At 39.1% G+C, this 25,986-nt stretch overlaps 1 protein-coding gene across 4 annotated transcripts in view; it reads right to left on the reverse strand.

The window, feature by feature from the left end:
• Positions 1-1,648: 1,648 nt before the first annotated feature.
• LOC133657767 (lysosomal cholesterol signaling protein-like) overlaps positions 1,649-25,986 on the reverse strand; it is a 28,774-nt gene continuing 4,436 nt past the window's right edge. For 2 of the 4 annotated variants that reach the window (XM_062059476.1, XM_062059477.1), the window contains exons 3-20: positions 23,526-23,673; positions 23,321-23,450; positions 23,064-23,242; positions 19,330-19,482; positions 19,184-19,251; positions 13,920-14,091; positions 13,622-13,777; positions 13,465-13,548; positions 13,273-13,396; positions 13,101-13,185; positions 11,148-11,235; positions 10,791-11,010; positions 10,635-10,709; positions 9,102-9,259; positions 8,923-9,018; positions 8,783-8,847; positions 8,583-8,720; positions 1,649-5,467 (exon numbers count right to left, since the gene is read on the reverse strand). In XM_062059476.1, the coding sequence (XP_061915460.1) occupies positions 5,173-5,467; positions 8,583-8,720; positions 8,783-8,847; positions 8,923-9,018; positions 9,102-9,259; positions 10,635-10,709; positions 10,791-11,010; positions 11,148-11,235; positions 13,101-13,185; positions 13,273-13,396; positions 13,465-13,548; positions 13,622-13,777; positions 13,920-14,091; positions 19,184-19,251; positions 19,330-19,482; positions 23,064-23,242; positions 23,321-23,450; positions 23,526-23,673 (2,434 nt within the window). In that variant the 3' untranslated portion in view covers positions 1,649-5,172. Of the gene's footprint in view, positions 5,529-8,582; positions 8,721-8,782; positions 8,848-8,922; positions 9,019-9,101; positions 9,260-10,634; positions 10,710-10,790; positions 11,011-11,147; positions 11,236-13,100; positions 13,186-13,272; positions 13,397-13,464; positions 13,549-13,621; positions 13,778-13,919; positions 14,092-19,183; positions 19,252-19,329; positions 19,483-23,063; positions 23,243-23,320; positions 23,451-23,525; positions 23,674-25,986 lie in introns of all 4 variants that reach the window. The other 2 variants (XM_062059478.1, XM_062059479.1) reach the window with 2 other exon arrangements.

A 25,986-nucleotide genomic window follows, 5' to 3' on the forward strand; every position in this document is an offset into this window, starting at 1 on the left:
CCTTCACATTGGCGGAGGCACCCAGTAGTCATAAGAACCTGAAAGTCAGAAACACTCCTCACACAAAAAAAGGGATATTTTGCTAGCGGGAGGCTAGATGTCAACTAATTTGCATAATTTCCCTTGAGTCATTTTCATGGATGTTGTGGGAGACAAAAAAATGTGCAAACTAGCTGCTTTCATGTTGGGTTCCAAAAGTGTCCAATAACTTTCATGTGTTTAATCACATGAAATTATTGCATTTATCATGCATAAATGCAGGTTTATCACGCAAAACAAAAAAACAGACGAAAGTTTGGATTAAATTGTTAGCAGGTTTTGAGAAAATAAATGAACTGCATTCAAGATACACTTTTTTTTTTTTTAATTTTCAATAAATTTGCATTTGTGTCCAAATATTAGGGTCTTTTTTTATTTAATTCGTCAACTCACGCGATTAATCACATGAAGTTATTGCATTTATCATGTATAAATGCAGATTAATCATTCAAAACAAAAAAACAGACGAAAGTTTAGATTAAATTGTTAGCAGGTTTTGAGAAAATAAATGAAGTGCATTCAAGATACACTTTTTTTTTTAATTTGCAATAAATTTGCATTTGCGTCTAAATATTAGGGTCTTTTTTTAAGTTAGGGTCAATTATGCAAGCCAGTAATAACTTGTGATTAATTCAAATTCAAAAGTGTGATTGATCTGATTTAAAAAATTAATCGTTAGATAGCAGGACTTTAAAGGAGAAATGCACTTATGCAAGACAAACACGTCTTTCTTTTTTTAATGCATTCTAATTTGTAAAATATGTGGCTAACAATGCAGCTAAAAGGAGTAATCCAAAAACCACCAACAATACTCCATTTACATCTTGTGACCTGAATATTAACCAAGTATTAGCGATATTATTCTTATAAGCTCTAAAGCAGAGGAACTACTTTTAGAGGCGCCGTAATCACAGAGAGGTAACTAGCTTATGCAGCTATATTGACATATTGAGCCGATGAGCTGCTGCATCGCCTCTGAGTAGGTGAAAGTTAATTATACATCATGCTTCTCACTTAGGTATAAAATATTGTGTCCATAAACCGAGAAGTTGGTCGACATTGAACTTAGACCCAGAAATGGCGAGAAAGATGCTAGTTTGTGTCACGTTTTTTTACCTACGTGGGAATTAGAATTATTTTTTTAATCTAAACAGGAAGATATAAACACCCCAAAAGTCGGCAACCGAGTGAGAGCAGACATTGTACAGTAAGTGGTTGTTTTATTATGTTCATGTTTCTAAAACCTGTAGTTCATCCTCTGTATATTCAGGCTCAAAAATATAGGATTCTGGATCATCATTTGTCCCAAAGTAGTCTTTGTTGTCTCTCATGACATCTGCCATAATTAGTAGTGTTGTTGTTGTTGTTGTTGTTGTTGAAGGAGAAAGTAAACATTGTGATGTGTCTGTGAAATTATTACGCCACTATATGCTTTAAAAGAGCAAAATATGTAAATATTACATGTTATTATGAATGTTACATACATACTTGCAGCATGTATATAAAACCTTCAAGGATGTTTTTGGATGTGTTATAGAGCGCTTTATAGGCACAATAGTACGCACTTTAAGTTGGCTGACTTTTGCTACTGTTTATTTACAAGTTGCTACTGTTTATTTACAAGTTAGAATGCATAGAAAACCGAAAAACATAAGAGTTATTGTCATACATAAGGATTGCAAACATATGACTCTCACAAAATCTATTTATGTAACAGAGTTCGTAGGGGACGCATTTACTGGCGAGTAGGGATGTCCGATAATGGCTTTTTGCCGATATCCGATATTCCGATATTGTCCAACTCTTTAATTACCGATACCGATATCAACCGATACCGATATCAACCGATATATGCAGTCGTGGAATTAACACATTATTATGCCTAATTTGGACAACCAGGTATGGTGAAGATAAGGTACTTTTTTTTAAAATTAGTAAAATAAGATAAATTAATTAAAAACATTTTCTTGGATAAAAAAGAAAGTACAACAATATAAAAACAGTTACATAGAAACTAGTAATGAATGAAAATTAGTAAAATTAACTGTTAAAGGTTAGTACTATTAGTGGACCAGCAGCACGCACAATCATGTGTGCTTACGGACTGTATCCCTTGCAGACTGTATTGATATATATTGATATATAATGTAGGAACCAGAATATTAATAACAGAAAGAAACAACCCTTTTGTGTGAATGAGTGTAAATGGGGGAGGGAGGTTTTTGGGGTTGGTGCACTAATTGTAAGTGTATCTTGAGTTTTTTATGTTGATTTAATTAAAAAAAACAAAAAAAAAACAAAACAAACGATACCGATAATAAAAAAACCGATACCGATAATTTCCGATATTACATTTTAACGCATATATCGGCCGATAATATCGGCAGACCAATATTATCGGACATCTCTACTGGCATAATTTCAAGTCATGCGCGCAACCAATGCTTCCCTAACGTGATGATAGTCAAACATCTCAGCATAATATTTCAGTATATATTTAACAATGTCCTTCAGGTAAACTATTTATTCTCAGTTACAGCGGAATTTAATGCCAGTGTACTTTGATCGGGAAAACACACGCAAAGATAGTAATGTCAGACAAGTATTCATTTCACAGTAAGTTTACTTCATTACTGTACTTTGTAGTGGTTTCTAATAAATATGGTCACCAAAATATTACAGGGTTTCTGCAGATATCAGCAAAACTAATGTAATGCTTTTTAATGCAACTTAAAACCAATTTTAGTGCCCATGTCCGACTGCAGATCGTTATTGTATGGATTCAAAAGCATACAATTGTCTGTCTGGACAAAATTGTAAACATTTGACAATAATAATGTTGAATAGTCGAATAGTTGACACTAACTGTGGCCAAATTAAGCACAAATGTATCATAACATATAATGCAAATAACACGTTCAAACGCAATAAGCATTTTTGTCATTACTGTAGTATTTTGTACTATTGTAAATAAAACCATCTTTTACCCTAGACGTACCTTTTATTTATCTTCTATTTATTTTCTTCTATGTTTTATTCAACTTCTATTTATCTTCTTTTGGCTTCTTTATACTATATATTTTTATATATTTGTTACTTTCTTTTACTTTTTAACATAAATTACTTTTTTTCACTTCTTTTATCTTTTTTAAATTCTATTTTTTTAACTTTCCTTTAACTCCTATTTAACTTATTTTACCTGCTATTTACCTTTTATTTAGATTATTTTGTCTTTTTAATCTTCGATTGATTGATTGATTGATTGATTGATTGATTGATTGATTGAATTTACCCTTTTACCTTCTTGTATCTTTTTTACTTTCCTTTAATTCCTATTTACCTTCTTTTAACTTCTAAAAACCTTTTATTTACTTTATTTTGCCTTTTTTAATCTTTGATTTACTCTTTTACCTTTGTTTATCATCTTTTAACTTGTTTCACCTTTTATATACCATCTATTTATCTTTTTTTGGCTTCTTTATACATTTATTTACCTTATTTTATTATTACTTTAAACTTATTTCACTTTTTTTTTAACTGATTTACCTTTTTTACTTTCTTCTATCCTTCTATCCTATAACCAAACATCAGATAGAATGGACTCTCAATATTTGTTAGCATTAATTGCATTTCAAAAATATCGAACATCTTAAAGTGCAGATTTTTTCCCCCCAATAGGAAAAACTGTGTTTGGTGGTTTGATTTGTTGTCTATTTTGTTGCTAATTGCAAATATAAGATTTTTTTTAAATACCTCTGGACGTTGTATTTATAGCTTTTTGAAGCTCATAGCTTTTTCGTGCCATTTAAGGCCTTAATTTTTGCAAAATTCATTTTTAATGCTTTTTAATTACCTGTAGAAACCCTGTATGAGGACCACTGTAAGTATAAGGAGTGCAAACTACAAGCACAATAATGAACATATTGTTCAATGTATATAATTATTACGGTGGGTATTTACACCTCTTTACATTTTCCACTGTTTGTTTCATTGTAACCATTTGCTAAAATCGAAAAAGTAAATTTTAATTCTAATTAATATACACTCAGCACCCCATCTTGACAAAAAAAAACAGAAATGTAGAATTGTTTGCAAATGTATTAAAAAAATAAAAAGTGGATGAAAAGAATCCAATCCAACCTGATTTTAATACATTTGCTAAAATTGCTAGATTTCTGTTTTTTTCTGTCAAGATGGGGTGCTGAGTGTACATTAATGAGAAACAAAATTAACTTTTTGTATTTTAGCAAGTAGCTCCAATGAAACAAAGAGTGAAAAATTTAAAGAGTGTGAATACTTTCCGTACCCACTGTATCTCTGTAAAACAGGGGTGTCCAAACTTTTTGACTTATATTGTATTAATATAATGGATATATAATTAATAATAAATATAATTGGATATTAACGGTATGTGAAAGTTCAACTCCTACCTTCTTTACTTCCGTGACAACCTCCTTAAAGTTTTGTAAACAATCTGAAATATCAAGCAGCTAAAATGCTTTGTAATAGATTTGATTGGGTGTCATTTTGAATTTCTTACAGTGCATGGACGTTTTTTATGTCCACAAAATACAGTGAACAGGTTGTGTTGTGTGTGACCATGTCTGTTGACATTTTGTGTCGGTTGGATTTTTTTGTTTATTTTTTTTCCCCACCATGACTAGGAAAGGTTGTTTGCAATAGAGCATTATTAAAAGTCATTGACCTAAATTCTTCATGTTGTCCACTGGTTGGCAACAAAATGGCTACATCGGCTTTCTCAGATAATTAAATTGAATGCAATCTCATCGTGGGTAAGATTTCTTATTTTTATTATTAAACTTATGGCGCCTCACAGGCCGTAGTTTTGGACACCCCTGCTGTAAAAGATATATTGTGGACCTTTCAGTGCATTGAAATAATAAAAGTAAAGAGAAACCAAACATGTCAGTTGAGGAGGGTGGAGCCAAAAGCAGCAACCGCCAAGCGATGTGGAAAGCGACAGAACCTTCACATGCTGTGCAAAAATAAATGTTTTTTTAAGAGGGGACTTGCCTGCACTTTGAAGAACAAGAGTTCCCCTAGTGGCGGATGGAAAAACGGCACCGTAAGGCACTTAGTGTTGTGGCCTGGTGGTTGCTGCTGGGGTCTCCATCAGCTGGTCTCGTCCTCATGTGCGAAGTGGTAGAGCAGCATGCACTCCTCCCTGAAGCTGTGCTCGCCCGTCACGTCGCGCAACACCCCCCCCTGCTGGAGACGTGTTACGTAGCGCCGGGCCTGGGCTCGCCCCGCACACAGTCCGCGGCCGATCAGCCAGTCGACCAGGTCGCAGCCGAGGAACGTGCTTCGGATGTGGGGGTGCTGGTGAGGTGGGTCTGGGGCGGGCTCATGCTGGTGCCGGTCCGCCTGGAGGTCCGGCGTCTGCTGCTGCGGGGCGTCGCTCCGGCACCTGTCATTATTATCAGAGCAAGGATTCACCTGTCGGAGCGCTCACACTCTCTCCTGAGCCACTAGGGGGAGCGAGAGAGGAGGTGGAGCCAAAACAGAACCCAGGGAGGAAAGAAAAAGAAAGCAAGCAGAGTGCAAAGAATTGTTTGTGAGAAAGAAAAGAAAAGCGCCAAAGACTCTAAAACAGTGATTCTCAAACTGTGTTACTGTGGGCTCCATCTAGTAGTACACCAAAGAATCTCTTGATTAAACTACAGTGTTTATTTTTCCTATAATCAAACACAGTGTTACTGTTCGAACTGTGTGTAATGTTACATATGAAATATACTTTTCAAATAAAACCTCTGCCTTGTTTTTAATTCATACTTAGGCCTACTACGCTACTGATAATCTCAGTCATAATGGTGGTACTTGGTGAAAAAAGTTTGAGAACCACTGCTCTGAAACATACAGGTTAGTCTGTCTTTACAAAATAATAAGTAAAAGCAAGAAACTATTACAAAGGAGCAAGAAGATGCAATCATTGTCCATTATTGGACATTCAAGAGTGTCAGTGTAAATAAATAACTGAAGAATTTTGCTTGTTTTTAATGCGAGAAGCAGCAACAGTCAAGCAGACGACAGAACAAAATCTGTGCCTTGTTTTGGGCTCAAACAGAACGAGAGCCATCCTCCTAGGGCCTCATGTAACCAAGCTTGCTTACGCAGAAAAACCTGCCGTACGCCCTTTTTCACGGCAAAGTTGAGATACATCAAGACTGACGTTGGTGTGGAAATTAGTGCTGCCGTACGGCAACTTCGTCGCTGTTGTACGTACATTTCTACAGGGCGTGGATACGTTAGCCACACAAAGAGGTGATTCTGGGTAACAGTTTCCATAAAAAGGGCCAACTTTTACTCCTCAGACTGATTTATGTGCCCATCAGAGACATATGAACAATTATTTATATTCTGTTGCATCGGTTAATCGTTTAATGAGTGTAACTAAAAATGTGGATAAAAGCTAGATTGCATACAAAATGGTAATATATGTTAAATAGAACGTAAAAGAAAGAAAAGGTTAAAGGCTAAAAGGTCAATAAAAGGCAAAAGGTAAAAAAATGTAAATGGGAGGTAAACAAAGGTAAAACCAGTTAAATAGATGGTAAAAATAATAAAGAGTAAACAGAAGGTGAAAAAAGGAAGGAAAAGAAGGTAAAATAGTTAAATAGAAGGTAAATAAAAGGGTAAAATTAGGTCATTTAGAAGGTAAATAAAAGTAAATCAAATCAAACAAGGGAAATGAAAGGTAAATAAATGGTAAAATAAGGTAAAGGGTAAATAACAGAAGGTAAATAGAACGGTAAAAGAAGGGGGGGGAAAGAAGGTAAATAGAAGTCAAAAGAAAAAAAATCGAAAGTAAATAGAAGCTGAAAGAAGATAAATATAAAGGTAAATAAAAGGTAAAATAAGTTAAATAAAAAGGTAAACAAAGGTTAAAAAAGGTCATTAGAAGCCAAGAGAAGATAAAAGAAGGTAAATAAAAGGGTAAAATTAGGTCATTTAGAAGGTAAGAAAAAGTTTAAATAAAATTAAACAAGTTGAATAAAAGGTAAAAAACTGTAAAAATAAGGTTAAGGGTAAATCGAAGTTAAATAAAAGATCAAATAAAGTAAATAGAATGGTAAAATAAAGTACAAAAAAAAGGTAAATAGAAGCCAAAAGAAAAAAAATCGCAAGTAAATAGAAGCTGAAAGAAGACAAATATAATGTAAATAAAAGGTAAAATAAGTTAAATAAAAAGGTAAACAAAGGTTAAAAAAAGGTCAATAGAAGCCAAAAGATGAATAGAAGATAAATAAAAGTCATGAAACAATATAAAAGAAAGCAAATAAAATGGTAAAAGAAGGTGAAAAAGGTAAATAAAAGTCAAAAGTTAATAAATCGAAAGTAAACAGAAGCCAAAAGAAAATAAATATTAAATAAATAGAAGCCGAAAGAAGATAAATATAAGGTATATAAAAGGTAAAATATGTTAAATAAAAAGGTAAAAGAAGGTAAAAAAGGAAGAGCCGTGTGGGTGGATGGTTGAAAGGTCAGAATCGGGTAAAAAATGGCGCAAAAATTTGGGGCATTGTAGAACATTTGAATGGGAATTTCCTAGAAATTTGGGGATTTTGGGAAAAACGTCAAATTTTGAAAATATGGGTAATACAACACTTATCCTAGATGATATGAATGGGAGGGTGTCACAGTTTCAATTTTAATTGGTATTTTGGAATTTCGGGAAAACTGGAAAATTTTACACAAAAAAACGAGAAATACTTTTGTTGTCCCAATTAAGAAGAATGTTATAAAGGTGGAATAGTCAAAAACAGTTAAAAAATGTTGACTTTGAAAACTTTCCAGGAAGAGGTGAAAATAGGGCTTTGGAACACCGGAAATTCTGGGAAGTCCTGGAATGTTTTTGAACTTGGAAAATGGTAAATTGATTGTCCAGGGTGAGATGAGTGTGCAAATGGTGGAACGGTTCAAATCGGTTGAGAAATGTGGAAATCGTGCATGTTCAAAAAATGGCCCATTCATTTTTAACTGGAAAAGTGACCCGGAAAACTGGGAATTCTGGGTAATCTAGGATTTTTTTTTTTAACTTGGAAAATTGTAGTTTGATGTTCCAAGGTAAGTGGAGGCTGTGGATGATGGAATGGTTCAAATTGGTTGAGAAATGTGGAAATTATGTAAATTTAAAAAATGGCACATTCATTTTCACCTTGAAAAATTACCTGGAAAACTGGCAATTTTGGCTAATCTAGAATTATTATTTTTTAAACTTGGAAAATGGTAGTTTGATGTGGAGTGTGTGGATGAGGGAATGGTTCAAATCGATTGAGCAAGTTCAAAAAATGGCCCATTCATTTTCAACTGGAAAAATGACCCAGAAAACTGGGAATTCAGGGTAATCTCTGATTTTTGTTTGTTTGGGGGGAGCTCACAATTCCAGGTTTTGATACTCAAACAGTTCCAATTGGATGAAAACTGTGGGCTGTGGAGCGTGCCAAAGTTTTGCGGAGGAATACTAATAAATAGATGTTTTTTTGGTGTAGAATCTTACATGAATAAATTAATATTGAACATACCTGCGCGTGTGAAATATATCGTGCACACACTGCTCCTTGTGGTAGCGCACAAACTGCGTGCAGGTGAGCCTGACGTCCTCGGCTCCTCCCGCAGGACTCAGCTCATCTGCGGCGCGACCTCGCCACAAGCCCTGCAACCTGCGGACACGCCCCTATCTGGTCACGTGACTCCTCGCTATGGTCAACATGACAGCTCTCACCTCTTCTTGAAGGGCAGGATGATGAGATGATGATCAAGGCCGAAGATCCCGAAGGACAGGAAGCCCTTTGTTCAAGGGCGTAACGATACATATTTATTTGTATTTATCGCATTAAAAACAATTGAAAAAAAATGTGCTACCTGTCCGTAGTTCACCACAGCACAAAAGAACTGCAACTCCAAGTAGAGCCGTCCTGGATCCTTGTTGAACAACCACCACAGGCAGCTGGAGAGGTTCTCCACACAAACACGCCAGATGACGTTTGAACAAAACAAATCCGTAAGGTGGTAAAAAAAAAAAGATAGACGTGAATTCTCACTGCGAGCAAGCTGACGATGAGCAGGAGACTGAGCAGCACGTGTCTGACTGTTTGCTTGTCGTCATCAGCGCTTCCACGCTTGGCTGCAGCCGGGTTTGGAGGATGCTCTGAAGAGGAGGAAATCTGCTGCTGCCTGTCGCACAGCGCCCCCGGGTGGTCTGGGGTGGAAAACAACATCACATTTACAAAGGTAATGGAATATCTACCGTATTTTTCGGAGTGTAAGTCGCACCGGAGTATAAGTCGCACCTGCCAAAAATGCATAATAAAGAAGGAAAAAACATATAAGTCGCACTGGAGTATAAGTCGTATTTTTTGGGGAAATTTATTTGATAAAATCCAACACCAAGAATAGACATTTGAAAGGCAATTTAAAATAAATAAAGAATAGTGAACAACAGGCTGAATAAGTGTACGTTATATGACGCATAAATAACCAACTAAGAACGTGCCTGGTATGTTAACGTAACATATTATGGTAAGAGTCATTCAAATAACTATAACATATAGAACATGCTATACGTTTACCAAACAATCTGTCACTCCTAATCGCTAAATCCCATGAAATCTTATATGTCTAGTCTCTTACGTGAATGAGCTAAATAATATTATTTGATATTTTACGGTAATGTGTTAATAATTTCACACATAAGTCGCTCCTGAGTATAAGTCGCACCCCCAGCCAAACTATGAAAAAAACTGCGACTTGTAGTCCAAAAAATACGTTATTTATAAAAACACACTTATCAGTTAATGACATATAAAATATTATTTATACGTCATAATAGAATAAAACAACATAGATAAATAATGCGTTCGTATAAACGATTGAACGCGGAAGTAGCGAAGCAAGGTTGGTTGCATGAACAAAGGCACTCACTCTGGTAACCTAGCAGCGCACAAAGTGATCACTGATCAGTGGGAGTGACACGCTAACAGCCAATCAAGTGACAGTATCAACTATCACGTTTGGTTGTGTGGCACTTGATTCTTTGCATGGGGTGAGAAGAGAATGTCAAAATGAGGAAATTGTGGATAAAACAGGAAATGACAGTATTTTTTTTTGTTTTTGTTTTTTTAAAGGGACCGTAGTCAGACCAATGTGGTCTGTAAATGATGCAAAGCACTCGTCCCCGCCAAGACTGCTAATACCACACCACCTTAGCTGCGCTCACCCTTTAGAGCACAGCTGAAACTTCCTGGCACTAAATCTGCAGAAAATAGTTCTTCTCATGTTTCTCTGTTTACATTTTCACACTTTGCACTATTTTGTAACACTTAATTAAGCATTTCTTACATATTCTTTAATTTGAAGAGCTTATTAGTGTTCAATGGGATTTTACTATTTTGTTGACATTGAGTGTTTTCCATGCTTGTGTTGACATTTTCCAAGCTTGTGTTGACATTTCTGGCTTGATAGCTGACAGGTTATAATCAGAGGAAGGTTACATTTCAAATAAAAATGTTTCGAGCGATATCAAACATTAATATTGTGATACAGTTTTCGGCCATATTGCCAGCTTTATGTCATACCAGTGTTGTTGCCATTGTTCCTCTGTGTGCTGGCAATCATGTCAGGCACCGACTGGAAAGGAGGCGTGTGGATGTCTAATACACACAAACAGAACACAAATCAATAATATATAATCAAAACATCATCATAAATCAAAGATATAGTGTGGTTGATACCAGAGTTAATGCTGCAGCCAGGTGAAGTTTCTGCCAGCTGCTGCTGTTGTGTGTCTCCTACACCACTAGGGGTCCTCAGATCCTCATTATTTGCAGCAGGGACAGCCGTCCTGTTTAGGACCTGGTAGCCTCTCTGCTCTCGGTCCCCCTGGCTGAGACCCATCAGAGAGATGGCACCGAGCACCAGGCTGACTGCGAGCACCACGGCTGTGCTGATGATCTTAGGACACAGAATATGATATTTATTCATCGGCTTGTTTCGGGGTTGGGAATGTTTTAATGGCAGATTTAAAAGAGGATTTTAAACGGAAAATTAATTAAGTGGAGAGTTTAAAGTGGTGATATGTTAAAACGAACCTGAGCTTTGCCATAGAAGAAGGCGGAGTCAATGCTGTCGGTCCTTTGGCCAGAAAGCAAAAGACCTCCCACCATGACCAAGGGAACCCTACGCACAGGAATATTATTTACATGAGAGAACAATAACAACAACTTATATCTTATGTAATCAACAAAAACACTATTATTTTAAAATAAAATACATTTAATATTTTTTTACAATGTGTCTACTATGTATAATGTATTTTCATAACATAAATTATACATGCTTATAATATGTGTATATGTATTTTTTATGATAGGGACAAGCGGTACAAAATGGATGGATGGATGGATGGACATGTACATTTATAATTATTTTAACAATATGTGTATATGTATGTAGCTACAATGTGTGTATAATATGTATCATTTATTTTTACAATATATATATAAGTTAGTATATGTATATAATTTATGTATTTACACCATGTGTCTAATATGTATATATATTTTACAATATATGTATAGTGTATTTTTACAATATGTTTGTATGTATTAATTATTTTTACATTGTGTATAACGTTTATATTTTTACAATGTGCATAATGTTTACATTTTTTTAAAATGTGTATAATTTTTATATTTTTACATGTATATCTACAATGTGTGCATAATATGTATAATTTATTTTTACAATATGAGTCTGCATAAATTATTGTTACATTGTGTATAACATTTATATATTGTACAATATGCATATCTATATTTTAAAATATGTGTATAATTTTAAAATGCTAACATGTATATGTATATCTACAATGTGTGCATATGTATAATTTATTTTTACAATATATATTATAAACAGTATATGTATTTATACTATGTGTCTAATATATATGTATATTTTACAATATATGTATAATTTATTTTTACAATATGTGTATATGTATAAATAATTTTTACATTGTGTATGAAATGTATATATTGTACAATGTGCATATGTATAATTTATTTAAAAATATGTGTATAATTTTTATAATGTATTTGTACATGTATATATCTATATGTGTGTAATAGGTATAATTTATTTTACAATATATATATATATACATATAATATGTATTTACACTATGTGTATAATATGTATATATATATATATATATATATATATATATATATATATATATATATATATATATATATATACAATTTATTTTTACAATATGGGGCCAACAAAAAAACGAGCTGCAAGTCGATATATATTTTGCAATATATGCATACCTTTTTTTTTACAATATGTGTATATGTATAAATTACGTTACATTGTGTATACAATGTATATGTTGTACAATGTGCAGGTCTATAATTTATTTTAAAATGTGTGTATAATTTTTATAATAAATTTTTACATGTATATATCTATAATAGGTATAATTTATTTTTACAATATATATATATATATGTGGAGGCCACGGGGAAGACCCAGGACACATTGGGAAGACTATGTCTCCCGGCTGGCCTGGGAACGCCTCGGGGGAGGAGCTGGACGAAGTGGCTGGGGAGAGGGAAGTTTGGGCTTCTATGCTTAGGCTGCTGCCCCCGCAACCCGACCTCGGATAAGCGGAAGAAAATGGATGGATCGATGGATATATATATACATACAGTATATATATATATATATATATATATATATATATATATATATATATATATATATATGTATGTATATATATATATATATATATATATATATATATATATATATATATATATATATATGTATGTATTTACACTATGTGTATAGTATGTATATATATAGTTTACACTATATGTATAATTTCTGTTTACAATATGCTAAGGGCCAATAAAAAAAATGAGCTGCAAGACGAAAAGGTCCCCAGGGGCTGCACTTTGGACACGTTTGCTATATTGATGAATTGCCATTCCATGTCAAATTCCCGGTTTGCATTTGCAACAATCTCATGAACTCACCCCCAGCCAAAAACCATGAAAACTGCCGGACGCAGCCTCAGCAGATCATCTCTGCTGGTCAGAGCCAAGCAGAGCGGGATTAGACCTAAAAAAAAGGGAAGGAGAGGAGATGCAATCAGGAGCAAGCAGATTAGTTCCTGCAAATAAATGTGGAGCGGACATGCACACGTGCCTGTCCAAATGTACGTGCTGTAAAGAGAGCTGTAGAGCAGCGAAAAGGCCAGAATTTTGCCGATGAGATTATCTTCTTGTCTGACCAGGAAGTTCCACAGGATCATGCTGACACATACCAGGAACTAGGGTGCAGAAAGACAATTAATGGGCATGAATACATCACAAGGCATCACGGAAGTGGAAGTCCAACCTGAGCCAGGAAGAGATTTAAGGCAAACAGGTGGGGAAGACGGTTAAACTTCCTGCTGAGGAGCATCACCACGATGGTCCAAACCTGCCACAAGACGTGGAAAATAAAGTCAACATTCATCTTGGCGACAGTCGTCCAAGAAGTTGAGCGAACGCACCAGCGCAACCAGGCAGACGATGCTGATGTTGAAGCTGACGTTTTGGAGCTCTGCCACCAGGGGGGCAGGGTCCATGAGGGGGATCGCCAGGAGCCAGGCCGACACGTACATGATGGGCGCCGACAGGAACGTGCTGATGACCATGCCTGAAGTCACCTGATGGGACATGACGGCCAGAGGTAATGCTAATGTGTTACAGCTAACTGGCGAGCAGGGAAGAAGAAAATGGGGTCTCTGGAGACAACAAATATTGGATACATTTGGCAAAAATGGGAATTTTTGACTTGGCAGTACTCACCACCTCCAGTTCCAGGTTGTAGTGTCCGGCATAGATGGCCACGCTGGGCGCGGTGGGGAAGACGCCGTAGAGGAAGGCGAAGTTGGTCAAGCTGGTGTGGTTGGCGCTGGTGCTGTTGACGCCCACATCCAGAATGTCCATCATGTCCTTGCACACCAGCGGCATCACCAGACTGAGGGGAGAAATTGTTGTTTCTGATGATTCTGGAGACGTTTTCTACTTCAAAAAAGCCTGTCAAAGATCCTCTATATTAGGGGGACACGTTGGGTTAAAAGACTGGTGACAGAAACAAAACACTCGCCATGGAACATAACTCCTGCGCTAATTTAAGGAACAATAATAATAGTTACATATTCTTTAGACATAGTTACATATTGCTCACACATACAACGTCTCCAAGGAGTGAGTGTATTAGAAAGTTCCAGGAACAAATGTGTCCGCATCATTAAACTCAACTTCATGAATTCCACTAGGTGCCACTAAAAAAAAACAGCATAGTTCCTTTAAAGACGGTTAATAATAAATAGGTTATTGTTTTTCACACCGACCATTGTTCTCTGTTTGACTCACTTCACTTGATCAAGCCTTTTTTCTAACATTCCACACTACAATAGTAAAAGGATATCGTATAATAGGGCTGGGCGATAAAACAATATCAATATGCATCGGAATAGACACAATGAAAAATATGTTCGATGAAACATTCAATATTTGTTTTTTCATCGTTGGAAGAAAGCAGAAGTAGCGAAGTAAGTTTGGTTGCATGAACAAAGGCACTCGCTCTCTGCGAACCGGTAAAAAAAACACACACAAAAGATGCAATATTTTCCCCCTCAAAACAAAATTCAAAGTGAAATATTTGAATTCAAGTAATTGGTAATTAGGTCAATAATCCAAAAAGGGCCCGCTCATAAAGGAGTACATATATATATATATATATATATATATATATATATATATATGTGCCATCATGGAAAGAAAAAAAATGTAAAAAGAAAAAAAACAATTAAATTGTTATATGTATCCAGTGATTATACTATAAAGTATAATAATATTTATATATGTATATATATATATATATATATTACAGTATATATATATATATACATATACACACACTATATATATATATATATATACATATACACACACTATATATATATATATATATATATATATATATATGAATATATATATGAATATATATATATGAATATATATATATATATATATATATGAATATATATATATATATATATATATATATATATATATATATATATATATATATATATATATATATATATATATATATATATATATATATATATATATATATATATATATATATACGTGCCATCATGGAAAGAAAAAAAATGTAAAAAGAAAAAAAAACTATTAAATTGTTATATGTATCCAGTGATTATACCATCAGGTACCTCCATTAGGAGGTACCTGTAACGACCGGGTCGCATCGTGGTGCGAGGTGTTCTCCCAAGGATGCAGACGGCTCGGACACAGCTTGCAGGTAGGAAAATGATTTATTTCCACAAATAAATCAGACAGAAAAAAACAAAAACGACTAGCGTGGGAGCTAGTAAGCAAAATAATATAGCATGAGAGCTAGCAGGAAACAAGGTGGTCGTTAGCTGTTGCGTGAAAGCAAATTAGGAAGCCAGGCAGAGTGCTGCCCGGGCGAAGACTAAATAGCCCTCTGATTAGTGCCCGGACAACAGGTGAGCGTCTCGAACACTAACCAGAGGCAGCTGAGCATAATCTGCTGTCATGGCAACAGAAACGAACAAACACAAGGGGCTGAAAACACATGTGACTAGAAAACTTAAACAAACTATGATCCGGGCAGCGGATCCTAACAGTACCCCCCCCTAAAAGGACAGATTCCAGATGTCCCTTGAAAACAAAAAAACAACTGGAACCCAAAAAAAACAAGCAATAGTTCACGAGTCAAGGGCGGGCGGGGGGGGTGAATTGGTGGTGGGTCGCCAGGCCACGTGTCCCCGAATCCACCGGGGAAGGGTCAGGTGGCGGCGGCGAATGGAACGCTGCCGCCGCTGGCGAGGCGGGCGAGGCGGGCGACCACGGTAAGGCCACATTCGTGGCCGCCGAGAAGGTGGGCGTGAGTGGCGCCAGAATCTCAGCAGCCTCTGAGTCCTTGAGGGCTGCATGCGGGGACCTGCTTTCCGCTTGCGCCGCCGGACCACTCGAGGTCGCTGAGATGTCGCCGTGGAAGCGGTGGGAGTCGCTGTCGTGGCAGCCGGAGTCGCTGTCGTGGCAGCCGGAGTCGCTGTCGTGGCAGCCGGAGTCGCTGTCGTGGCAGCAGGAGTCGCTGTCGTGGCAGCAGGAGTCGCTGTCGTGGCAGCAGGAGTCGCTGTCGTGGCAGCAGGAGTCGCTGTCGTGGCAGCAGGAGTCGCTGTCGTGGCAGCAGGAGTCGCTGTCGTGGCAGCAGGAGTCGCTGTCGTGGCAGCCGGAGTCGCTGTCGTGGCAGCCGGAGTCGCTGTCGTGGTAGCCGGAGTCGCTGTCGTGGCAGCCGGAGTCGCTGGTGCGAGAACCAGTCGTGGTGCAGGTGCTGGTGCGAGAACCAGCCGTGGTGCAGGTGCTGGTGCGAGAACCAGTCGTGGTGCAGGTACTGGTGCGAGAACCAGTCGTGGTGCAGGTACTGGTGCGAGAACCAGTCGTGGTGCAGGTACTGGTGCGAGAACCAGTCGTGGTGCAGGTACTGGTGCGGGGACCAGCCGTGGAGCAGGTACTGGTGCGGGGACCAGCCGTGGAGCAGGTACTGGTGCGGGGACCAGCCGAGGTGCAGGTACTGGTGTGGGAACCAGCCGAGGTGCAGGTACTGGTGTGGGAACCAGCCGAGGTGCAGGTACTGGAACCTGTGGTGGAGCTGGTGCTAGCCTTAGCCTTGGCGCTAGCTTAGGTGCAGGTGGCCTAGCTGGCGGTTGCGGCTTAGCAGGCCGAAGGACAGGTGGCGGTGGCCGAGCAGGAGGTTGCGGCTTAGCACGCCGTTGTGCCACCCCACTCGCACAGCTCCCAGTACTAGCCCCCCCCTCAAAAAGCGGATCCCAGACGCGCTCCTTGCGGATTGGAACCGTCTTCAAGGGTGGGTGGTGGGAGGTCCGGGGGAGGGCTGAATCCTCTCCTCTAAATTGTCCAAAATGTCTTTTCTTACTCCCCACTTGAGACTGGGTGGGAGCACAGGGGGAAAAAATATGTGCAGTGGGCGGAGCAATAGTCACTGGGGGTGGAGCTAGAAAGTCAGGTGACCGGGACTGACTAGATTTACATTTCACAAAAATGTCCTGATAATGTCTTATCTTAGAATTCAAGTCCTTAGGAGGTAGCTGATAAAAAGGAGCAGAAGAATTAAAAAAAAATTCTTCGTCTCTGACGTCATCCACAGTGGGCGGGATGACGTCATCCGTGTGGGTCTCCAGCTGACTGACAGCCCAATCGGTGAAATGTTTGGCAAAGTGGTCGATAGGGTTGCCAAACATGTGAGGAGGGGAATCTTGGGCTGAATGTTGCTTACTGTGTACCGGTGGAGGAGTCTGTGGGAGTGGCGCGTCTTGGCAGCGAAGTGAAGACCTCTTTGGTGGCTTCCGTCTTCGCTGACGCGTCCGGTGGTGCGGAGGTGTGGCGATGTCCTCGGGCCAAACGGAGTGGATTGGGACCAACTTTCCGTTAGGACCCCAGATCAGGTCCTGGCGCTCCGAGGGGGAATAGCGGAGAGTCTCCGCCTCCATTGCTCGCAACACCATCCACGCACCTTCGTCCATCTCCTCCGACGTGCTCGTTGCGGGAGAACTTCTTGCTGCTGGCTTCCTACTGTAACGACCGGGTCGCATCGTGGTGCGAGGTGTTCTCCCAAGGATGCAGACGGCTCGGACACAGCTTGCAGGTAGGAAAATGATTTATTTCCACAAATAAATCAGACAGAAAAAAACAAAAACGACTAGCGTGGGAGCTAGTAAGCAAAATAATATAGCATGAGAGCTAGCAGGAAACAAGGTGGTCGTTAGCTGTTGCGTGAAAGCAAATTAGGAAGCCAGGCAGAGTGCTGCCCGGGCGAAGACTAAATAGCCCTCTGATTAGTGCCCGGACAACAGGTGAGCGTCTCGAACACTAACCAGAGGCAGCTGAGCATAATCTGCTGTCATGGCAACAGAAACGAACAAACACAAGGGGCTGAAAACACATGTGACTAGAAAACTTAAACAAACTATGATCCGGGCAGCGGATCCTAACAGTACCGAGCGATTGCTGTCTATCCGTCTCAGCACTGCTACAGGTCCAGTGAACATTCTCAGTGTCTATGCTCCTACTCTTTCTTCAACTGAGGAGATTAAAGATAGATTCTATGAGCAACTTGATGAGCAGATCGAGGTTTTTCCTAAAGATGAGTGCTTAATCGTCCTTGGCGATTTTAATGCCAGAGTAGGCGCAGACCATGCATCATGGCCATCTTGCTTGGGACACCATGGCATCGGAAAGATGAACATAAATGGCCAGAGGCTGCTGGAGCTATGCACCTATCACAACCTCTGTATTACAAACACCTTTTTTAAGAGCAAACCATTGCACAAAGTATCATGGAAACATCCCAGGTCTCATCGATGGCATCAGCTTGATCTGATAATCACTAGGCGGTCGTCACTAAATAACATTCTTATTACTAGAAGCTATCATAGTGAGCAGATTATAATCAGAGGATACTTACAGTGTATAATTTTTTCTCCTGGTCCTTATTTCTTGATAAGTCATCAAAATATCACTAATTATCGATATCCACCGATATAAAGCACTGATATCATGATACAGTTTCAGCCATTACGCCCAGTACTATATTATCGGATCAATATCGGTATTAACCAATACTCAAGGCTCCAATATCCGGAACAGGGGACATCCTTATACACATGATTATATCTTTGAAATCATGGATGTTGTTGATTTTGGAGCTAAAGAACCAATATCCAATTAAAAGACTGCATCTTTACATTTTAAGCCTCTTATTCAAAAAATACCACCCAGTTTGGATCAGTACCAAAATGGACACTGTGTACAGTATGTCAAACTTCTTCACTTATACATTTCTCAGAGATATGCCGTCTTGCATTTATCCAAATATCCTACTGTTTTTTTCTTCTGCCCCACTCCTCTACAAAGTGGAGTTAAAAGTAGTTGTTGTTAAAAAAAATAATAACCAAGTGATAGATCCCCTCGGACATTCATTGGTCACTCACAGTTTGGCAGTGATGAGGAGAATCAAAGCGACTCCAGCATCTCTTGTCAGTTTCCTCAGCTGACCCACCTGCGACACAAACATGGAGTCATGTGGTGTCTTCCTCTACTTCCTATGCGTTGAAGTCTTAGGCCTAAGCGGACGAACCATAGTGAGGCCCAGGTAGAACAGGGCCGCCCCTCCGAAAGAGTTGGCCAGGCCATCGATGAAGTTGGACAGCACAGCAGGGATCCTCTGGCCCAGAGCGAAGTGAGAGGCGATGCCGACGACCACCATAAACACAATTGGATTCTTCAACACCTGGAGGGTAACAGCTTTTATTAGCATGCACATTTCTGGAACTTACATCTGGGTTCACACCTCACTCAATCAATAAAATGGAATCAATCATAAGTATGATTGAAAAAAAAGGGGAAAAAAGGACACAATATACAGCAAATTAACTGTAATGTACTGCCACACATTGATCTAGATCAGAGGTGTCCAAAGTGCGGCCCGCGGTTAATTTTCTTACGGCCCACAGCACATTCTGAAAATACTGTTAAAAAAAAAAAACATAAAAAAGTGGAATAAACGAGCAAATGGGGGAAATGTGACGAGAAAAAGTTGTAATGTTGACTGTAATAACACAAAGCTGCCATTCAGGCTGTTTTTTTAAGCTGTCATTCCTAAAAAATAATAATGAATCAAAATCAATGTTGTTATGAATTCAAAGCCCTGTTGACTTCATACTTAGAAATATTTTTTGAGGGGAAAATATAGCATATTTTGTGTTTTTGCCCTATATAAAGAGTTTGCTTTAACAAAAAGGGCATAAAATATAAAAATGTTTGTTTTAAATGATATCTTATAATCAACAGATCTGGAGTTGACTTAAGCATTGAAAAAAACAAAAGTATGACTTACACAGTATTTTTTACACTTTTATGAGTGCAGCCCCTTTTGGATCCCTAATAATTTGTGTTTTGTTTTTGTTTTTTGTTTTTTTTAATTGTCATTGCTCAAAAATTATAATTAATTAAAATCAATGTTCCCGCGACCCCGAAGGGAATAAGCGGTAGAAAATGGATGGATGGATAAAATCAATGTTGTTATGAATTATTGGCCTATGTAAGGCTCTAACTACTTCACATCAAATATTCCACTTTGAAAATCTTTTTGGGGGAACTATTGCATATTTTGCCATAAATAACAAGGTTTTGACGAAAAGGGCATAAAATAGAAAAAACCAATTTAAATGATGAAATCTTATAATCGACAGATAGATCTGGAGTTGACTTAAGCATTGAAAAAAACAAAAGTATGACTTACACAGTATTTTTTACACTTTTATGAGTGCAGCCCCTTTTGGATCCCTAATAATTTTAGTGTTGTTTTTTTTTAGTTGTTTTTTTTAACTGTCATTGCTCAAAAATTATAATGAATTCAAATCAATGTTGTTATGAATTATTGGCCTATATAAGGCTCTAACTACTTCACATCAAATATTCCACTTTGAAAATCTTTTTGGGGGAAATATTGCATATTTTTCCATAAATAACAAGGTTTTGACAAAAAGGGCATAAAGCGTAAAACAAATTTAAAACACTAACTCCTTATCGACAAATAGACTTGAAGTTGATCTACTTCAGGTCTGTTGATATATACGTGAAGTTAAAAAATAAAAATTTAAAATTAAAGTTTTTGAAGTTATTTTTTTAAATAAACTTTAAAACTATTCAAATTTTTAAGAGAAATATATTTAAAGTTGCAAAAGTTTTTTTTTTAGATAACTTTAAAAACGTATAATTATTAGTTGTTATTAGTTTGTTTGTCTTTTTTAAAGATTAGCTTTTTTTATTTAATCAACATTTAGGGTTTTAAAGCAATTTTTTTTTTTTTTTACTTTTATTTTGGCAGAGACCTGAAGTTGATGAACTTCAGGTCTGTCGATATAAAGTACGGTAAATTTCTAAGAAAAAATTAACTTTAAAGTTTTTCAAGTTGTTTTTTTTAATTAAGTTTACAGTTATGGATGAGATCCGCCCGGAGTTCCTTAAGGCTCTGGATGCTGTGGGGCTGTCTTGGTTGACAAGACTCTGCAGCATTGCGTGGACATCGGGGGCGGTACCTCTGGATTGGCAGACCGGGGTGGTGGTTCCTCTCTTTAAGAAGGGGAACCGGAGGGTGTGTTCCAACTATCGTGGGATCACACTCCTCAGCCTTCCCGGTAAGGTCTATTCGGGTGTACTGGAGAGGAGGCTACGCCGGATAGTCGAACCTCGGATTCAGGAGGAACAGTGTGGTTTTCGTCCTGGTCGTGGAACTGTGGACCAGCTCTATACTCTCGGCAGGGTCCTTGAGGGTGCATGGAGTTTGCCCAACCAGTCTACATGTGCTTTGTGGACTTGGAGAAGGCATTCGACCGTGTCCCTCGGGAGGTCCTGTGGGGAGTGCTCAGAGAGTATGGGGTATCGGACTGTCTGATTGTGGCTGTCCGCTCCCTGTACGATCAGTGTCAGAGCTTGGTCCGCATTGCTGGCAGTAAGTCGGACACGTTTCCAGTGAGGGTTGGACTCCGCCAAGGCTGCCCTTTGTCACCGATTCTGTTCATAACTTTTATGGACAGAATTTCTAGGCGCAGTCAAGGCGTTGAGGGGATCTGGTTTGGTGGCTGCAGGATTAGGTCTCTGCTTTTTGCAGATGATGTGGTCCTGATGGCTTTATCTGGTCAGGATCTTCAGCTCTCACTGGATCGGTTCGCAGCCGAGTGTGAAGCGACTGGGATGAGAATCAGCACCTCCAAGTCCGAGTCCATGGTTCTTGCCCGGAAAAGGGTGGAGTGCCATCTCCGGGTTGGGGAGGAGACCCTGCCCCACGTGGAGGAGTTCAAGTACCTAGGAGTCTTGTTCACGAGTGAGGGAAAAGTGGATTGTGAGATCGACAGGCGGATCGGTGCGGCGTCTTCAGTAATGCGGACGCTGTATCGGTCCGTTGTGGTGAAGAAGGAGCTGAGCCGGAAGGCAAAGCTCTCAATTTACCGGTCGATCTACGTTCCCATCCTCACCTATGGTCATGAGCTTTGGGTCATGACCGAAAGGACAAGATCACGGGTACAGGCGGCCGAAATGAGTTTCCTCCGCCGGGTGGCGGGGCTCTCCCTTAGAGATAGGGTGAGAAGCTCTGCTATCCGGGGGGAGCTCAAAGTAAAGCCACTGCTCCTCCACATCGAGAGGAGCCAGATGAGGTGGTTCGGGCATCTGGTCAGGATGCCACCCGAACGCCTCCCTCGGGAGGTGTTTAGGGCACGTCCAACCGGTAGGAGGCCACGGGGAAGACCCAGGACACGTTGGGAAGACTATGTCTCCCGGCTGGCCTGGGAACGCCTCGGGATCCCCCGGGAGGAGCTGGACGAAGTGGCTGGGGAGAGGGAAGTCTGGGCTTCCCTGCTTAGGCTGCTGCCCCCGCGACCCGACCTCGGATAAGCGGAAGAAGATGGATGGATGGATGGATACAGTTATTAAAGTATTTTTTTAAGTAACTTTAAAGTGTGTGAAGTTTTTATTTTGGCTAACTTTAAAAACTTTAAAGTTATTTTTTAAAGATGAGCTTTAAAGTAGTTAAATATATTTTTTATTTAACTCACATTAAACTTATTAGAGTTATTTTAACTTGAGAGGAGCCCTATGGTAAAAAATATATATATATATATTTATGTTGTATTGGATAGGCTCCAGCAACCCCCGCGACCCCGAAAGGAACAAGCGGTAGAAAACGATGAATGGATGGTTTGAAAATAAAAACTATCAAAAATGTGTGGAACAAGTTTGGACCCCCGGATCTGGATTGTCCTCCATGTTTGTGGTACACTTGATTGGGATATTGGACTGCAGGGACAGCACCTGTAGGACCACAACCGCCACCACTCCTGCAGAGTTTTGCTGTGCGTTGCCGGCCTGCTTCCATCTCTGCACCTCACAGAGAGCAAATCCGATGGGATTGAGCAGCATGAGGGACACGGGGGCCACCAGATAGATGTACTGCAGGTACTCTGGGTACGTGCTGCGGTACAAAGCATCCACTGCAGGAAATACAGGCATAGAGAGTAAGAGCTGAGTGTACTTGGAAGTATTTATGGTGGCGTTTGTGCGGGTCTCACCTATAGGATACCCAAGTGCAAAGTCATTGCTTTGAGTAGCAAAAATGGCGTACAGACCAGCTTTGCCGTATCTGTTTTCAGGACTCGCCACCATAAGCGTGAGCACACACACCAGTGCAAACACAGACACCTACACACACAAGCACACACACAGCATATAAGTCAAGTGTGTTCTTGACATTCTCATTTGGTGCAAATTCCCGACCTTGGCAACCAGGACGCTCCACAGAAACGACCAAATGATGTCGCCAAAGTCCAGCAGCACCATGTTCTTGAAAAGCAGAGCTGGTAGGGCGAATTTGGACACAAAGTTGCCCAGACCCTTTGCCTGGCTCTCGGGGATGACATCAGCCCTGCGGTGACAGGACACACGTCAGTACATATACGTCCAGAAAGTCCCTCAAAATTCTACACACAATACCCCATATTGACAATGTGAAAACATTTTTTATTTTATTTTTTTAAACGTATTAAAACAAAAATTAAGAAATCAAATGTACATAAAGTACTGTCTTCACAACCTTTGCCATGAAGCTCAAAAGTGAGCTCAAAGTCATCCTGTTTCAACAGTACTTGTACTGCAACCATAGTCGGCGTGTGTGTGTGTGTGTGTGTGTGTGTGTGTGTGTGTGTGTGTGTGTGTGTGTGTGTGTGTGTGTGTGTGTGTGTGTGTGTGTGTGTGTGTGTGTGTGTGTGTGTGTGTGTGTGTGTGTGTGCGTGTGCGTGTGTGTGTTCTGGCAATGCTCACTTAATGGGGACATTGCTCTGTTTACACAGTCATCTTTAGGGGACCTCTGACGGTATGGGGACAAAAAAACAGGTCCCCTAAGGGGAAACCTTTTTAAATGATAGTCAGATCCATTCTGAAGATGCCTAAGTGATTTTTAAGCTTTGGCCCATAAAACATGTTTACTGGTTAGTTTGAGTGTGAGGTTTAGTTCTGGTTTAGTGTTCCTTAGGATGACATTTTCATATAGCATGATTATAAAAGTATGATTCACATCCAGAATGTTCCATCCTTCTATATATGGTAGTTGGAGTTGCAGACAACTTCATTACTGCTAAATAGCAGTTTTCAGTAACGTCACCGAAGATGCAGGATTTGCTTTAACATTTAAGTGGTGAAACTTCCAATAAGAGGGCAGCTGTAGTGCTGTATTCTGAGGATCATTGCATTTTTAATTAAAACTTTTTTTATTTATTTTTTTTAATAAATGGTCCTCAGTAGTCACGTACAAATTTGTGTGAATTATGCAAAATTATTTAAATTTGGTCCCCATGAACCATAGGAACTCTTTTTCCCCAGGGTCCCCAGTAAGAATGATCAGCACATTACTTCATCAATCCAGAGATTTAAAGACGTGTATGAGCTAACTGGGCAGTGGCCATTTTACACCATTTTTTATGCCTCCACAACTTGTAGAAAGGGTGGTCCCCACAAGTGATGATCAAAAACTTGGTCCCCATTCCAAATGATAACCAGTGTGTGTGTGTGTGTGTGTGTGTGTGTGTGTGTGTGTGTGTGTGTGTGTGTGTGTGTGTGTGTGTGTGTGTGTGTGTGTGTGTGTGTGTGTGTGTGTGTGTGAGAGCGAGAGCGAGAGAGAAGACTACAACATATACCACAAAAGATGTTAGCATATGCGCGACTAAATCATAAAAAAACATCTACAAAGTGTTTTTTCTAGTTGGAAGTGTAATTGTTGTCAGCTGAAATGTGAATAGATGTTGTATATGTTCTTTTTCCTAGTTTGTAAGTACACATTGAAGAGCCTCCTCTCGCCATCGTGTCACTTTTTACAGTGTGGGGGGGACGGTGCAGTCATGGGACCGCCAGGCTGCGTTCGGTTTGCGAAATGGAGTCAAACGCCACGTCAAGTGCTTACGTTGGATTGATGGAACCGAGTCATGTGACAGAGCCCATTGGAAGAAGATTCTCGGAACATTTTTCTAAACAATGCGTCTCTGCAAGCACTTATCATACATTACAAATAGAGATGTCCGATAATATCGGACTGCCGATATTATCGGCCGATAAATGCTTTAAAATGTAATATAAGAGATTATCTGTATCGGTTTCAAAAAGTAAAATTTATGACTTTTTAAAACGCCGCTGTGTACACGGACGTAGGGAGAAGTACAGAGCGCCAATCAACCTTGAAGGCACTGTCTTTGCGTGCCGGCCCAATCACATAATATCTAAGGCTTTTCACACACACAAGTGAATGCAAGGCATACTTGGTCAACAGCCATACGGGTCACACTGACGGTGGCCGTATAAACAACTTTAACACTGTTACAAATATGCGCCACACTGTGAACCCACACCAAACAAGAATGACAAATACATTTCGGGAGAACATCCGCAACGTAACACAACATATACACAACCGAACAAATACCCAGAACCCCTTGCAGCACTAAGTCTTCCGGGACGCTACAATATACACCTCCCGCTACCCGCTACGTACGGAATCGGTAATTAAGAGTTGGACAATATCGGAATATCAGATATCGGCAAAAAAGCCATTATCGGACATCTCTAATTACAAATAAATATAATGTACAAATCTAGAAATCTTTTTTTTTTAACAAATTTTTGTTAAAAATCATTTGATTTGATTTCAAAACTTTTTTGTCACAAATCTATTTTTTTTGGTTAAAAATAA

This window comes from Entelurus aequoreus, linkage group LG09 (assembly GCF_033978785.1).
Source record: "Entelurus aequoreus isolate RoL-2023_Sb linkage group LG09, RoL_Eaeq_v1.1, whole genome shotgun sequence".
NCBI lineage: Eukaryota > Metazoa > Chordata > Actinopteri > Syngnathiformes > Syngnathidae > Entelurus > Entelurus aequoreus.